The sequence below is a fragment of the Terrapene carolina genome, unplaced genomic scaffold, assembly GCF_002925995.2.
Source record: "Terrapene carolina triunguis isolate 2854851 unplaced genomic scaffold, T_m_triunguis-2.0 Scaffold84, whole genome shotgun sequence".
NCBI lineage: Eukaryota > Metazoa > Chordata > Testudines > Emydidae > Terrapene > Terrapene triunguis.
This window is the reverse complement of record NW_020664435.1, coordinates 24105775-24123563: the sequence shown is the minus strand read 5'-3', so window position 1 is coordinate 24123563 and position 17789 is coordinate 24105775. Positions and strand designations below refer to the sequence as shown.

Genomic DNA, 17789 nt, shown 5'->3' with positions numbered 1-17789 from the left:
AAAAAATGGATTGGATCAATTGAAACATTTTCTTTAGAAAATTTCAAAATATTTTGTTTCAGTTTTGACCTTTCTTTATTTTTAACCCTTTTTTAAGTACAAATTAACTAAAATTTTGAAATGAAAAGTCATTTTAACTTGAAAAATGAAGCTTTTTTTTTTTGAAAATGTTGAAACAGGATGTTTTAACAGTTCTGAATTTTTTTTCCAAAAATTCTTTGAATCAGGAGATGCATCGAAACTAGCCCTTTCTCACAAACATTTTTGTTTCAACTAATCTACATTTTCTGATTTTAAAAAAGCATTTTTGAGGGGAAAATCTCAATTAGCTTTACTGACACGACCCCCCAGAGGTGGATGTCTTTTGTTTAGTAACCAAACATCAGGGGCTGCTCAGGGTCTGGCAATGCCAAAGCATGAATGACCAAAACTGGAATGTAGGAAAACAAACAAAGCACCAAGAAGGTGAAAAATGAAGTTGGTTCTTAATTATCTTGTGGCCTGGCTCTCTCAGTGAATCCCCTTCCCAACGTACCCAAAACTAAGGAGCTGGCATGTGGGAAAGACCGCACATAGCAATGTACCATACTGCTGCAAATCCGGCACAGTTGCTTCAACACACCTGTATGTTTGCAATCAAGCCAGCCAACAGATGGGATTTATATTTCTTCAGAATAATATATAGACATGATCCACTCTAATTGCTGAGTTACCAGATATTAAAATTATGTAAGTACCTTTACTAAGAAACCCATGTTGCCTTTACAGTGAAGTTGTTTTTCTTCTGGTATACAGGTTTTAGGGACTAAGCCACTGCTTCGTGAGGATAATGATAATGATGATGAGGCAGCTGATATCACAAACAGGAGAATTGCTAAACTATACATGGTAAGCACCACATTTTTCTATTTCTTTTGTGGCTAGATATACTGAAACAGTGACATTCAGACATGCAGTATCCCTTGTATGCTAAACTCTGTTTTTAGGCTGTAGACGCCTGTTATTTCCTTCCATTTGCAGCCGCTGGTGTAAATCAGTATAGCTCAGTTAAATTCAATAGAGCTATAATCATAGAATCATAGAATCTCAGGGTTAGAAGGGACCTCAGGAGATGATTTACGCTAGCCAAGGATTTGGTCTAGGAAATGTTTTTAACCATGCTGTTCAAAACTGTGGCCCTGATCCAAGGAGGGGCTTTAAGCCAGCCTCCCTTTTTGCACCTGCAAGTGATTGTACCTGCCGTTAGTTGTGTGTGTGAATCAGTAGCTAGAGCAGGCTTTAAATGACTAATTCCCATTACATAAGAATAATTCATGTGTAGGTGTATTAGCCACAATTATCAATTTTGAATGATTCACATATTTTTAATTATATAAGGTATTCATAGAACGTGTATTTAAGCAGGGGTGGCGTAGAAAGTGATTTATTAATAAGATTGTGAGAAAGGAAGCTGATAAAAATCACAACGCTAATAGCATAGCTCCCTCTGTTGGACGTAACGTGAAATTAAACAATTTTTTTAAAAGTTCTCATTAGCTGTCACAGCTTTCCAGTAACGCACGGATTATATGAAGTCACTTATACAGGATTAGTAAAGCAATAGCTAATGTAGTTTGGGGAGGGGAAAGTGATCTGAGTGTGAAAGCTTGGGCTGATCTAAATCTGAAATTACTGCTTCATCAGGTGTCAGATGCAAGTGGGTCCATGAAGGTGTCGGTGGTTGCAGAGGAAAACCCCTTCTCGAGGGCTATGCTTTTGTCTGAAGAGTGTTTCATTTTGGACCATGGTGCTGCAAGAAAGATCTTTGTGTGGAAAGGTAAGAGATGACCAACAGTGCTTCTCAGTGACTAGAGAGTTCACTCAGGAACCAATGCTGCCAGAACCTGGGGAGTGCACACAGCACATGTGGGTACATAGATGGGCTACATACTGCCTGAGCACAGCATCCTACAAACCCTTTCTCGCCTGAGCAGTTCTTTCTCAGTTTTGTCGGTGGATAAGAACTGCTCACATGAGTATGTGTTTGCAAGGATTGGGTCCAGTCTATGTATCTTGGGTATTTATCAGCTTGGTGCCTAAGATCTGAACAGCAGTTATGAAGAAAGCATAAAGAATCATGTAGAACTTTGTTTGTGGGATGGCAAATCATCATGATCGGGGCAAAATCCAGAGGCTGAGTGCTTAATAATTAATGTAAACTGTACCTTGCTCTCACATACACAGTATTGTTAGATATAGATGGGAGGTTGTAAGGCCAGCACTGAATCGCAACATGTCACGCATCATTAAAAGCATATGTTTATCGTTACTTTATTGCTTCTTTGTTTGTTTTAAACATTTCTCTGTGCCAACATAGGTGCTTTCAACAGTGTCTGGAGCTACGTTGATGCACATTTCCCTGTAATAGAACAGTATTGGAAAATCAAGAATACCTGAACTGCTTGGAGCTGGGCAGATTTCAGAGCTCCCATTAGATCCAGTATAAAGCGTGTTCTGTTCTCTGAGCACAGTTCTTAATAAAGTTGCTTTGTAGCACTTGCATTAGAAATAATACATTGCCAGTCATCTGCTGCCAATCCAGGAAGTATTGAAAACATTTTGCCAGAATAAAATCTCACCTGCACATGTTCAGGCATCTTTTAAATAGAGAAGAGCTGGGAAGCACCCATGTGTCCCCTTAGGTGCATTGGTGCTGCTCCAGGCATCCTCTCTTTGTTGACTTATGTTATCAACACAATTGGTTATAACCCTTATTATCCAGTGAATCTATTATTGTCTCAGTCCTCACGCTTGTACTGGGGGCAGCAATGACTGTCTGTGAAGATGCAGGCCGTCCTTGGTGGCCTCGTTTGGCATTTCAGGTGTGCCTCTCCTAGAATTGCCAAAGTGGAGCAGCAATAGATTCCATTTTAACAGCCCAGGGGCAAGGGGAAGTCAATGCACATTAACCATGTCCCTTTTACTAAGACTTCAATCCAGGGACCATTAGAGCAAACAGTTCATCAGGCCAGGCATCTTTACAACACACAGTTCCTGGGTCCAGGAATCATTACCACAATCATTTCATCAGGATGCCAAACTTACAGTCCACACCCAAGTCTCTGAATCAGGTTAGGCTTGTCTCCAGATGCCTCAGGGAGCAACTGCCACCCACTGCAGCCTGCCTGGCTTCTACTGCTCTCTCTTTCTGTGGGCTCCAGTCTGGCCTTAAAGGGATAGCACCACTTTCCCGATGCTCTCTTTCACACCTTCTCTCTTGCAAAAGCTGCATTTAGAGGAGACAGCTTTAAAGCAGTGCTACACAGGCTGCTTCAGCAACTGTCTTGTTCAAAATCAAATGTACTGAGGCTCCAGCAGAACCGCTCAGTAGACTCAGATCTGGGCCTTAGAGTGCAGTTATTGATGGAGCTGTGGGGAACAGAACCAGGATCCAATGCAGTGCCAGACAGTGTTTCAGGAATGTCAAAAAAAACTTTGGAGCCCAACAAGGAGCAATGTGTGAGGAACAGTGGTGGCATGTGACATCCCGAAGTCTGGCTAATAGGGAGTTTCATTTAACCAAGGTATGGAACAGAGGGGCTGATGGGCAATGGGCTTGGCAGGTTGTGGAAAGCAACCTTATTTACCGCCTCCCCCTTCCAGCAATGCAGGTAGCCAGTGAGCTTTCGCAGGACGAGCCTTTCTAAACACAGCACACATCATGATCATTGATTATTTTGACCCAGGCTATCAATGCCAACAGACACATTTTAAAAAAGTGAACAACTTATTTTTATTCATTTTCAAAATCAGTAGGAATCCGATTTTTGGCAGTTTGCCGTGGTGTGAATTTCTTTGCCTACTTCTGTTAGCGGACTTTAGTTTTGTCATTGTGCTGCCTTGAGCAAACACAATGTCAGAATGAGCTATGCTAAAGGATACCTCCTTCAGTTGCAACTCCTCCCAGAGATTTCTTTTACATCGTCTGAGAACGTGTTCCCTTTCCCCTGCTGTAATCTTGTCCTGTGTGTTTTAATCAGGCAAAGATGCTAACCCACATGAGAGAAAGGCAGCCATGAAGACTGCCGAAGAATTCATACAACAAATGAACTACCCTGCCAATACCCAGGTGCAGTACGTTTGATAAATAATGCAAGAGATTCTTTTCTCATATTAGTCAATTGTTTAAAGTGCATGTGGTGCTATTAATCAGTTTAGCCAATCTTTTTGTTAAGGTTTTGGGGAGTTTTAATTGATCAAAATAAATCTCATAACATTGCGTATAAATAGTGATGTGTGAATCTCCAAATGTTTGATGCACACAAGTATCCAAAAGTTTGGAGAGTCAGTGAAAGGGATCACTAAGGTAGAAAGATTCTTATCCATTCATTTGAAGTAAGATAGTTCGTACAAACCTTACTCATTCAATGCCTGGCTTCAGTTCCACACCTCATTTTTTAGATTACCAACAACAGTAAGACATTTATCTCGTGTGTGGAATGCCCTATGATAGGATCCTTGCTCTTCACTCTCTCCCCCATCACAACTTCTTGTCTGAAGGATCAGACTCAAAGTGGAGTGAGGCATCTTCATCCCTCATTTTAGGAAAACTCCTCTGTGAAGAAACAGATCATGCAGCATGCCTTAAAAGCAGTCAGATTCGAGTCAGCCTAATCTCCGCCAGAAGCTTGCGCCACTGCTGTCAGATCTCTCCCTGGAGAGCTCTGTCCCTGGACCTGGCAAGATGGACTCTAGGTTCTGTCGGCCACTGTGCCCAGTTGATGATTGTCGCTATCTTCCTGATTTGTGCAACAAGGCCCAGTCCATCTAGGACTTTGTAAACTAGGAATTGGGTTTGGAAGTGGATAGCCAGCCAATATTTAGTGCTAAGAGCTGGTGTGATATGTTCTCAATGCTCTGTCTTGATCAGCAGGTGTATTGCTCCATGCAGTACTAGCTTTAATTTCTGGATAGACTGTTTGGCTACCTGCAGATAGAGAACATTACCAATAATCCTAAACTGGAGGTCAGAAAGGCATGGATGACAGTGGCCACATGTCATTTGAGAGGGTCTCAAAAGCGTCCACAAACAAATTAAAACAATTTGCAACCAGTGGACCATCAGCAGGGCCGGCTCCAGGCACCAGCTGAGCAAGCTGGTGCTTGGGGCGGCAGATTGTTCGAGGCGGCATTCTGCCCAATCCTAGGGCGGCACAGCCGCTTTTTGTTGTTTTGTTTTTGTTTTTTGTTGTTCTTGTTCCGCTCCGGCCGCCCTGTAGGGGGCGGCGGCGGCGCGGAGAACCAGAGCGCCCTGCAGGGCAGTCCTCTTCCTTCCCTCCCCACCGACCGGAGCGGAGCCCTCGCGGCAGGAGGCAGCGCAGCGGGAGGGGCCGTGTGGCAGTGCCCCTGCTGTCGCCCTGGCCGCCCCCTTCTCTCTCTCTCTCTCTCTCTCTCTCGCCTGTTCCCTCCCCCTCCCCACCACCAGCCGGTCCCCCTGTACCCACGCTTTGCCGTTCTGGCCACCCCGTTGTTTTTGTTTTTGTTTTTTTTTTTTTTGCTTGGGGCGGCCAAAAAGCCAGACCCTGACCATCAGCTGCCCAAAATATTCTACTTCGCTCCACTAAAAGGACAGTAGTAGTAACATACCGGCTTTTCCCTCCCGCATTTCTTGTTTACCTGCAGATTCAAGTGCTTCCAGAAGGAGGGGAAACTCCAATCTTCAAACAGTTCTTCAGAGACTGGAAGGATAAATATCAAAGCGAAGGCTTTGGGAAAGTCTATGTCACTGAGAGAGTGGCTAGAATTGAGCAGATTGAATTTGATGCTACCAAGTTACATGAATCTCCACAAATGGCTGCCCAACACAATATGGTTGATGACGGTTCAGGGAAAGTGGAGGTAATTTTATCATTTTAAAATATATATATATTTCAGCTACCTACATTCTCTTGTTACTTTTACTGGGTAGGTTGTTATTTTGCAGGTTTAAACTGTTGAGTAGTTTTGTTGCAAAAACTGCAGCTTCACATCTCAAGAGCCTTTTGGTGGAGAGGGAATGAATCCCCATGTCATCTATGTGCTGTAGTTCGTTCTTCAGTAAAGTGCTTTGATGCCCATGAAAAATGCTATATCAGTCATTCTGTACAAAAGTAGAACTGTCACCTCTCTTATATAATTAGGCTTGACAGAATTTCATTTTTGTGGTTGTTGTTTTTTATATAATTTTAATGGATATCACTGTTTCTTTTTAATCATTTTAATTTTTTTTAATCTATTTAAATTTTTATAGTTGCACAGAATTATGGGTTTTGAGCACTTTTTTCAATTTTTGTCTATTTAAATTGTCACAATTGCTGGAAATTATTGTGGGGGTCAGACAGTTATTTAATGACGGTAGAAATTGAGATGGCTTTATAAACCATTTAAACACAAATTGTCAACATCACATATCAAAATGTACAACATTAATAGCTTTAAATTAAATGATAAGTTCTCAAGCAGCATGTTTCCTACTTTGCCTATCTGTAAATTTTAGGTATTATTGATGGAAATGTTTTTTTGACTGTGCGTATTTGGTGAAATTGCAGGTTATCGACATTTACCGATTAAAAAATTTAATCTTTCCAAGCCTCTACTTTAAATATGACACTTATTCTAAAGTGACACTTCTCCCTTCTCTCTACTTGAAAGCCTACCTGTTAAAGTGTATGGGTGAAATCCCAAAAGTCAATGGGAATTTCACTCATTCACTCTATATCTGTAAGTCCTTCATACACCAGGTCTGTTCTCTGAAGGCAGTCTTCAACTCATGGCTAGAGAGCTCCCTCACAGAAGCAGAATCAGTGGGTTCCATTGCCCAACCCTGGGGACTGGACTCGGAGAGGGCAAGATGGCACGATGTGCACCTTGCGGGATTCCACACGTGACTGCAAATCCTCGAGTCCTTGCCCCCATGGTGAGGAAACATTGGGGCAACAGAGGGTTATATTAGCCATTGGGCTGACATAACAGAACAGCTCTACAGCTTGTGGGGAGTATTCCTCTTGTTCCTTATGGGATTACTCTGTGCACTGCCTGCTGTTTGAGGTGGCCCATGGGTCCCTGGGCTTAGACCTGGTTGAATAGTGTTCTTAGCCTTCAGCAACTCAGGTCTCAAGTGTTAATCATATGACATAGAATTGAACTATACAGGATCAAGTGGAGGATAATGTGTGCAGCAGTGGGTACTTGTCTGGAGTGCAGCATACCTTTCCCTTGTGGTATTTTAGTTTTGATGCTACTTATCATTCTATTCCATTAATGTTGTACCATTAACCTATGATGTGAAGGAAAGGAATGGGAATGGATTAGTGTAAGTGACATTACATGATGTGATATCAAAATGTCAAGAGGAAAGCACAATATTTTCTAATTACTTCCCGCCACCATTCATTTAGTCGGCAGTGCTGGGCCGAGTGCACTGCAAGATGGTTCAGTCTCTGTCATTTAGGATCACCTGATCTTTTCTGATGGTAGTTAGGTTAACATAGTACTTGGAGACCGGAAACAAGTGTTGCTCAGGAAGGTAACATAGTAAGTTATTTGACCACTTCCCCGATATTCAGCTTCAAGTCGAATGCTGATGAATTCCAATATTTTCCAGTGATGTCTTTGGTTTCCTAGGTCTGGCGTGTTGAAAGTAATGGCAGAATCCCTGTGGAGTCTGAGACATATGGAGAATTTTTTGGCGGTGACTGCTACATTATACTTTATACTTATCCTAAAGGACAGATCATCTACACATGGTATGTTTGGTCTGCACTGATCTTCAGCCCATGGATATTGTATTATTTGCTGGCTTTATGTGAGTTGTCCCCCTGAAACCAGTGGGATGACTCACATGTCTCATGTCACAAGGGTCCCAGGGTTGGGGAAGGGGTCCCAGCCACATGTCCCTGCACGAATGCCTACCCTCCCTCCTAGGGGATCAGAGTTAACCCTGGAGTAAGAACCACATTTAACTTTTATCTAACCTAGGCAGAGCCAGGAGTAGATGCAGGTTAGGATCTCAAGCGCGGGGTTAGAGAGACTCCCTTGCCCTGGCACAGCATACAGCAAAACAGCACCCCACACCCATCCCACCATGCCTGGCTAGACAGACACAGACTCTCTGGCCTGAGCCAATGGAAATCTCCACCTCCCAGTCATTCCAATCTGTCTGTGCACTCTGATACTGGCACCTGCATTGAGAGCACAGACAAGTGGGTCTTGTAGCGTGGTCTCAGCTGTCCTGTCGGCTCCAGGCTGTGTACCTGTAAGAGTCCCCTTTTGGAAGCAGCTGGCTCCCCTGCAAGATGATCCTAGTGTAAACTCTGTACCCCTGTGCTCTGGGGGTGTCTCAATCTCTGCCCCAGCTCCTCACTACTGCTTCTCCTCTGCCCTTTCTTTTGTTGTCTCCCCTAACCTTCCCAGGCTTGTTCCCCATCCCGCTCCCTCCCCACCTGCTCATTGGCTCAAACCCTCCCAATGGTCTGCAGTTTAATTTTGTGTCCATGAGCTGGCATGGTGCTGCCCCCAGCCTGACAGGTCTGCACAGAGTACTGGGGACTGGTGAGGGGAAAAGTGGGGAGAAAGGAAGGGAGGGGGGAAGTGGCTCTAGCCAGTCCCACACCTGAATAAAGGCTGTAGGAGCTGACTTACTTATTGTGTACTTTGCTTGAAATATATGTCCTGGATCATTTTGAAACTGGGCTTCAGCTTTGTTTCTTTCTTCTTCACTCTCAGGCAAGGAGCACATGCAACAAAAGACGAGCTGACTGCATCTGCATTCCTGACTGTTCAGCTTGATCGGTCACTAAATGGACAGGCTGTCCAGGTTTGTGTCTCTCTAAGGAATAAATGTGACCTAGTTTTCCTTTAAAAGGGGTGGCCAACCTTAGTAACACCCCAGGCCACACAGACAACTTGTCTGGTGTATGGAGGTTACATCTGTATTGCACGTAAGTGAACGTAAACAAACATGTCCTCACAGAGCCGTATTTTCTTCCCCCTGTAGCTTACTTTGGAGATTAAATGAAATTGCTTGTTATTTGAGTTCACCAGAAATAAGTGGTTGATCCAGGCATCTTCCAGGCATCCTCCCTACTTCCTCAATAATTCCACATATTTTCCCTTTCTTGTTGTGACATGGCTTGACTTAGCCTGTAAGCTTTGGAAGCAGGGAACTTGTCTTCTTCTACATTTGAAAAGCACCATATACATTTACAACACTAACTGGCTAATTTGTATTTTTCTTCTCGTTGTTACTACTCATAATAATCATCACCGTCATGTTTTTCACCACGCAGAGGGAAGCTGTGGAGCACATTTTAGGACTCCATTAATATATTGGCTTTTCCCCCTCTGGAAACCTGTGATCAGATCACAAGTAAAGAGTTCAGACTGTCCACAGTCCTTAATGAAAGGGCTTGTTTCCTATGCCTTTTAGTTTTTCACACCTGCCTTGTCAATGGCACAAATCACTTTGCAACAGAATTTTCCAGCATAAAGTCAAAGAATTCCTCCTTCCTGCCCATCCCTTTCAGCCATTTTAAACCTTTTCATCATGCACCTGCCATTCTACTGGAGGTTTCCTTGCCCACTTTGACCCTTGCTGTTTACTAAGGGCATATGAGTGTTTCCCCCGGCCACCTTCATGCCATATTTGAAGTTGCTGAGAATGGCTACCCCTATGGAGCTGCTCTTTGTCAGACCTGATGACATGCTAGGGGCCAAATTGTGCCATTGAGGTACTGTCTTGCATTGGTGTGATATAGACTTACCACCACTGGCAGAGCACCATGAAGCATTCTGCTTCAGGGTCTGATTTGTTCTTGTCACTTGCAGAGGAGATAACTTGTGCCTTTCCTCCCTTGTGCACCTGCACAAAGGCCAGTCACAATCTGGCCCTACAGTAGTGCTCCCATCTGCAGAAATGCAGGATGAGATATCAGATACAACTCCTTACTTGAAGGAATGTGGTATGCAGGAGAGGACAAAGGCTGCTAAGAGGTGTGGCTGGGGCAAGGCCAGTTCTGATGTGACCCATTGTTCCCCTGCTAAAAATACCTCTTGTTCCTCTGGCCTTCTCTCATTCTGTCCTGCCTTCCATCACCCACTGGTCCCACTCCCTACCTCAGAGGCAGCAGAGGTATCTGGGGGGGTCGACTTCCTGCCACAGAGCCCAGAAACAGTTCTGTGCTGAAGAAGTGGCTAACGGGGAAGGCATAGCAGGTGGGAGTGTTAAACCTGCTGCCCACTGGGACAAGCCTTCACTTCCATCAGGGGTGACATGCAGCTCAGGAGGTGGGAGGGCTCTCCTTTGAAAGAGGGGATAGAGGAGGAGAAGGAGGAGGACTAGGGAGAGAAGGGGGGTTACTAGGCAGACGATGAGAGCAGGAAAGTGTTTGACTCCCATCCCTTAAGTATAAGTGTGAAGATCCATCATTTTTCTCAAGTTTATAATTAATTTAGATTGCAGGGGATAGTTTTAAATGTTAAATCAATAGCAATTGATTACTGACATCCTACTAAGTGAGGGTTAAAATCTCTCGATGTAATTACTTAGTTGAAATCTTCTTAAATACATGTTAAATAATCAATTATTCTATAACTTTCTTTCATTAAGCTAAAAGAGTTCCATCTACTTGCAATGACTGTAATATTTAAATGCTAATTGCTTTCAATATATATATGCTAAAGCTTAATATGTAAAACGATATTTAGCATAATTTGAAGCATTTTCCAGTGTAACCATATTTTTAGACACTAGATGGCACTACAATCCACATTACACTAAAGAGAGAGACTGAAACTTTAGTTACCGCCACGTATTTCCTAACAGTAAAAAGAACAGGAGTACTTCTTCGGAAGTGGGTTGTAGCCCACGAAAGCTTATGCTCTAATAAATTTGTTAGTCTCTAAGGTGCCACAAGTACTCCTGTTCTTTTTGCGGATACAGACTAACACGGCTGCTACTCTGAAACCTTTCCTAACAGTGTCTCTTTGCCATATTAGAGTCTTTGGGGCAGATTTTTAAAGTGTGGCCTCTCTTTTTGCACCTGCAGATAATTGCCATGATTTTGAATCCACAAGTGACAGGTCCAGTTGATTTCATTCCGTTGTCTCACTCTCTGACTACACCTGCCTGTCCAGTAGTGAGACATCGAAATGGGATAGTGCCCACCATTGCTGCCACCTGCAACACTGTGGGAGCAAAAGGAAGGCCAGGCTGAGGCTGGCCTGAAAGGGAACCCTTTATCTCTGGGGGGATCAAAATGTTTCTCCAGTTTGTTAAAATGATTGCTTTGGGTTGGACTAGGGAGCCGGCACTCAGGGCGAGGGCAGCATGCGGAGCCTCCCTGGCCGCCCATGTGCCTAGGGACCACAAGGACCTGGCAGCCGCTTCCGGGAGCCCCGTGGAGCCAGATCAGACAGGGAGCCTGCCTTAGCCCTGGGCCCCCACAGCGCTGCCGACTGGACTTTTAACGGCCCAGTCGGCAGTGCCAACCGGCGCTGCCAGGGTCCCTTTTTGACTGGGCATTCCAGTTGAAACCCGGACGCCTGGCCTGGCAACCTTAGGTGGGACTGCAGTCCTACAATCCAGCCAGAGTAAGGGGTGCACTGTCCCAATTGGAGGGTAGGAATACCATCACAATCTGCTTCTTGCTTCCCCCGTGCTCCTAGCTCTTTTGTTGGCACAGATTACTCCCGCCTCTCCACCTGCTCCGATGCACTCACTGATATGCCCAGGCTCTTCCCATTCCCCATCCTTGCCTGTCCTCTCCCCACTCATCTGCACAGGAGAAGCAGCAGGAGCCTGACAGTGGCTCTGCTCCTCCCCTGCTCAAGCTCGTGTGCTGTGGGTAGCCCACACAGGGTAATAAGGCATTCATTTGCGCTGGCTTGAAGCCACACACCCTATCCAGCAAACAGTTCTCAGCCACTCAGTGCATCAGCATGCACCCGTCTCACACAAGCTCCTCACCAACACCTCTCAGGCTCTGCTCCTCCCAGAGTCCGAGTGCCAGGCTCCTCAGCAGCAGCCAGCTCTTCCTCATCTGCCTTTTCTCCAGCAGACAGTGCTGAGCAGTTTGCTTCTTTGCTGCTGCTGGAGGCTGTGATCAGGGTTGTGCTGGGCTGGTATTGAGGCTCTTTCCTTCTCCCCCTCTCTCAGTTGAACACTCCCTTCTCTGGCCCTCTGTTCCTTTTCTTGGATGAGGGGAAGCCATTGTCATGGGGAAGGGAGGGAATCTGACATCTGGCCCAAAAGGCAGAGAACCCAGCTAGTAGGCAGATGTACCAGGGCTCAAAGCAGAAGTCTCAGGTCAAAAACCAGAGGTTAGGGAGCTCTGTTTCTATGTCTGTTTCAGTCTCTGAGGGAATGTGTCAGACTTGCTCATGGGCATATAAGCTCCCTCTGCTGGCTAAGCTGGTTGCTCTGCACATTCAGGACACCAAGTAGAAGTATGTGTTTCTGGCATCTGAAGTAATGAGTTTTCTTTCCCATGCCAGCTGTATCAAGTGGTCTTCTTTGCTGTTTTCTCTCCCCTCATCTCCCTCTTCTCTTCTGTAGTGCTCTTTTTTAAAGAAAGATTTTAGCCAATTCCCTGTTCTATCCCTTTTCTTCTCTCCTTTCTTCTCATCTGTCCTCCATCATGCATTCCTCTGATACATATGTGGTACTTGATACATATGTGGTATACTTCAAATCATGCTTGAAGTATGCTGCTCTTGTATACTGCAAGAGGGAAGGAAAACAGAACAAAGTCTCTGGGCAGAATATAGCCTTTAGTTGTCATCTTTTTGTTTCCTCCAGAGTGAAGAAATAGAGAATTCTGCTGTACAATAATAAAGAAATATGTTATTTTTATATTAAGATGCCCTGAAAATTAGAGGCATTTGCCAGTTCAGTTTTAAATACCATCTTTTCCCATATACACTAGAAGTTTATATTGTCAGCCTAGTTATCCATCACCTGGTGGATTTATTCACCCTTTTTCATCCTCATGCAGACATACAGACCTAGAAATAATGGTTATGATGAAAAACCTGTTTTTCCTACTTCATTTAAATACAAATCCCCTAAACTTCAGAACCAGAGTCTTCCAGGAGAATTAAATGCCTACATAAAATCTCTGTAAAGAGGCAATGTTTTTTTCAAAAAGGAACAGTTTTCTTATTAAAGTAAATGGCAACCATCAGAGTTTTAATCCCTTAGAAACTAAATGTACAAGTCCCAATCTCAATGTTCTGTAAGAAATATTAGTCTGTGTGTATGAGTGACAAAACAGCTTATGAATGCTGCAGCTACAGTGCCTCTGAAATTATGGGTGCTTAGCTTAGCTGAGGCAGCTTGCCATTAGTAATTCTTCCTGACCTACTTACCGTGTTAGATATCATCACCTTGGTCTTCAGCCATGCCAAAAGTAATGTAAAATCCTTTCATTTGTTTTTCTTTATTTGTACAGATCCGGGTCTCCCAAGGAAAAGAACCTGCACATTTGCTGAGTTTGTTCAAAGACAAACCACTCATTGTCTACAAGGATGGAACATCCAAGAAAGGAGGTCAGAAACCTGCTCCCCCCACGCGTCTGTTTCAAATTCGCAGGAACCTGGCGTCCATCACCAGGATTGTGGAGGTAAGAATCAGCTGTTCAGTAAAATATTCCCCATGTAACAAAGTACAGTTGGAATGAGCTCCAGAGTGGCAAGCATCAGTTAAAATCACTTCTCTTTGATGGTTATAGTATGAGTAGGAACGTAGGAGCTCGCATTCTGGATTGGATCAGGTGCCATTCCAGGTCTAGTCCAGTTGACATCTCTGACAGTGGCTAGTACTAGATTCTTCAGAGGAAGTTGCAAGAAACCCCATAGTGGATAATTAAAGAATAAGCTGAGCGTATGGAAAGTTTCTTGCTAACCAGAGCACAGACCTGAAGAAGAGCTTTGTGTAAACTGGAAAGCTCACCTCTCTCACCAACAGAAGTTGATCCAATAAAAGATATTACAAAATCCACCTTGTCTTCCTAACCCTAGGCAGCTAGTTAAAATTCTTCTCTCAGGCCAATTATCAATTTTAAGTGAAATTCTAAGGGTACATCTACGCTGGAGCTGGAGGTGTAATTTTCAGTTTGGGTAGCATATGCATGCTAGTTTTGATCAAACTAGTGCACTAAATATAGCAGTGTAGCTGCAGCAGGTCAGGCTAGCTGCCCATGTACAAACTTAGGGTCTTGGATAGGATCATACTCGGGTGGTTAGCCTTTGCCACCATGGCTACACTGCTATTTTTAGTGCACTGGATAAAAACTAGTGTTCTTATGTCTGCCTGGGATGGAAGTTACAGCTGCAGCTCCAGTGTAGGCATGCCCCAAGCTAGTGCAATGTAAATCTAGAGAAACTCCACAGCAGACAGTGCAGTTACTCTGGATTTACACCAGTATTACAGGTGTACATCAGTGTGCAGAAAGGCGAATGTGTGGGTTATTTAAAAATCAGAAGAATGAAACAATCTCACTCTTGCTCTAGGTTGATGTTGACGCAACTTCATTGAACTCCAATGATGTTTTTGTTTTGAAACTGCCAACAAACTCTGGCTACACCTGGGTCGGAAAAGGAGCAAGCAGAGAAGAGGAAAAAGGAGCTCACTATGTAGCCAGCATTCTGAAATGTCAAACCACTAGGATTGAGGAAAGCCAGGAACCAGGTTAGTACTGGGCGATCTGGCTGCTCAGTGGGACTGAGGCTGCACAATACTAGACAGGATTGGGTCCCAAATGTGCATACAAATGGTTTTTTTGCAAATACACATTTTTGTGGCCAAACCAGGTACACTCCCCTTTCTTTGAAAATCTGGCTGTATTTTGCAATAAGGATATTTTGTCCCGAATCTGAGCTGATTTACAAGTGGTGCTATCCTATAGAAGTCAATTGAGTTGCCGTGGGTGCAACTGAATTTAGCCCTTTCCACATACTGAGTGACTAAAACAAATAGAGAGAGAGAGAGAGAGCAAGGTGTGATTACGTGTAATCACATGAATATCTGCATTGGCTTTTATAAACAATGGGAAGAATAGAACTATTAAAGAAAAACTTACACATTATGGGCCAGGCAAAGGGAATACTGTATTGTTTGGGGATTTTTGAAACAATATCCATCAAGTTAAAGAAGAAAACATAAAACTCAATGCCAAGTAGATTATATCATGTATATTCCAGAGGAATTCTGGAGAGCCCTTGGAGGTAAGAAAAAATACCAGACTTCAGCACAGCTGCTAACTGAGTCTGAAGACCACCCTCCTCGTCTCTATGGCTGTTCCAATAAGACTGGCAGGTTTATTGTAAGTATATGATGGATCTTTCCCCTCTGATAATTTTGTACTCTGACATATTGGGCAGCAATAGACACTAAATGAAACACCACCTGAGGCCTCCATTGACACAGCATGGTACCTTTGTGAATTGCTAGTCTACTATCCCACTGCTTACCAAGCAGCACAAGATAACAATGGTGTAAAGTGTCTGGACTAGTCCTGTAGGGATACAAACTGGTGACTGCTGGAGGGAAATAAAAGTTCAAGACTATTTCCTTCTCCTTTTGTTATATGCAGATCAATGTGGTGGGAGAAAAAAAGTTTGATGGAAAAGATGAATGTGTCAAAACCAGACTTGCACATTAGTAGGTTTTTTAAGAATTCAAAATCATGGCCTACATTACTGTTCTCTGTAGAGGTGGTGATGGTGGTGGCAGGTGGAAAGCTAGAGGGGATGAGCAGTGCTCTGAAGACATAGGGAGACACAGGCATGAATGCCTTAGAAAGTTCTGGGGAGAGCCCTGCTTCTGAAGGAAGTAGCTTGTACTCCTACTAGTGTCTGCTGCCTGCAACTAGAAGGTGCACTGATAGGTAAGGCCCCAACCAAACCCTCCATGTTTTCATGGAGCCCTGGAGAATTGCCAGATATGCTAGCTGAGCCCACAGCCAGTTGTTCAAGAAAATGCTAGGTCTATATCATGCCTGGGCCCTTCAAGTGTTGCTAGTGGTGGTGGGGAAAGGGAAGGTTCCTTGAACCCTCATTAACCCATAGTGCCGGAGGCAGATGGAAGTTTCCCTGTAATTGTGCCTTTAAGGTGCTGAGTATTGAGGGAGGTGAGGAGGCACGCTTCCCCAGCAGGCATTTCCAGAGCCGGTTTGTGTGACTGAGGCACATTGACTCAGGGAGCTCTGAGAGCACAGGCACTGCACCACGCTTGGCAAGGAGGCACTCTCTCTTGGGCGAACACTGCTGACTAGCATGGAGGGAGTGGAGCTTCTCCCTACTCATGCCCCTTGCGGAAAGGTCCCATCCAATTTAAAAGAGATGAAACCGATAAAGTTCTTAGAAAAGTACTAAGATCTTATCAAATGTAATGTAGAGGTATGTCTTTCCTGTGGCCTTTTCAAACCCTCCCATGGAAATCCACAGGGGAATAGAATTTGCTATAAAGGTCTACAAGATGGTTTTTTTTTTAAAAAAAACCTATATCCAAAGTTATCACTTTCTATTAAATTCCATAAGACCTGGCCTCACTTTAGTGCTCACCTTCCCATGTCTTTGCACTCAGGACAGCACAAGGAGCCAATCATTCCCAGCTCCTGCACATGCTCACAAAAGAGTGGAGGGAGAGAAGGTTCTTTGCACCTTCTGCCCCCTCCTCACCTCAGCATTGCCCCAGGGCCAAGCACAGACAAGCCTTTCAATCACATCAAACAAAGGCAGCCTGACCACTAGCTGAACTGTTACCTATCCTGCTTGATACAAACCAAAATGGAACTGCTTTCCTACTTGCCTTTAACACATCTGAAGAAGTTAGCCTCTGATTCTCTTGAGGCCCAACCCTGAATTCCTTAGTCAAGCAAAAGGTCCCATTTTTTTAAGTCAGTGGGAGTTTTGCCATTTCAGGACTGAGCCCATGGACTGCACATCAAAACTATTGCCTTCCTTCACTTAATTGGTGGTGTGGTACCTGGTAAATGTTAATGCCCATGAACATACAAGCTGAAAGTTTGGCTCTGTCCAGGCATTTAGTGTAGGTAGGCACTAAGCGGATTTCCCTACCCCTGTCCACCAGTGCATCTCAGTCCCGATTTACAACACTCACTGCTACCATTTCAAATCTGTGCCTCTCCTGAGTACAGACTCCCAATTGTGCCAAACTGAAAAATGGGTTTATGATGTGGCCAGATGTCTGGTTTGCTCCCACCAATCTACTGCATTTCACTCATAGATCAACATCAGTTTTGAACCTGCTTCTGCAGAAGGGAAAAAAAAAAAGCAAATGCATGACTGTTTTTAGATTCATCCATTTTAAAAGTCTCATCTTTGTCCAAACTCAAGCATGACAATCTTGAATGGGCCTACAATACCAATTTTATTATCCATTTTAGATTGAGGAGGTCCCGGGAGAATTCACTCAGGATGATTTAGCTGAAGATGATGTCATGTTGTTAGATACTTGGGAGCAGGTAAGCTATGTACTTAATGCTTTATGTGGTGACAAAAAGGATTTACTCCTAACAACAATTTACGGATGGACAACCAGCGAGAAGACAGCAAGAGAATTATCATAAAAGCAGAGGAGTGATGATAATTACATACAAAAAGTACGTTTGGAGGCTAGAAGGGATTTTGCTTTCTTGAAATTATAACTGAGGAAGAAAATAGAGCTATGTTTTCTCTTGAGCTATTTGACATGCACGTATGAATATCCACTATGTTTTCAAACCATCATGCAAGATTATGGCTGCATTTCC

At 43.9% G+C, this 17789-nt stretch overlaps 1 protein-coding gene across 1 annotated transcript in view; it reads left to right on the top strand.

Annotated features, from left to right (window-relative positions):
* The window catches only part of SCIN (scinderin), a 97721-nt gene that overhangs the window by 76676 nt on the left and 3256 nt on the right, over nt 1-17789 (top strand). Inside the window, exons 5-14 of the mRNA XM_026649433.2 lie at nt 796-888; nt 1684-1816; nt 4020-4108; nt 5662-5877; nt 7642-7763; nt 8743-8833; nt 13467-13637; nt 14527-14704; nt 15217-15338; nt 17424-17501. Of these exons, the coding sequence (XP_026505218.1) occupies nt 796-888; nt 1684-1816; nt 4020-4108; nt 5662-5877; nt 7642-7763; nt 8743-8833; nt 13467-13637; nt 14527-14704; nt 15217-15338; nt 17424-17501 (1293 nt within the window). The remainder of the gene's footprint in view (nt 1-795; nt 889-1683; nt 1817-4019; nt 4109-5661; nt 5878-7641; nt 7764-8742; nt 8834-13466; nt 13638-14526; nt 14705-15216; nt 15339-17423; nt 17502-17789) is intronic.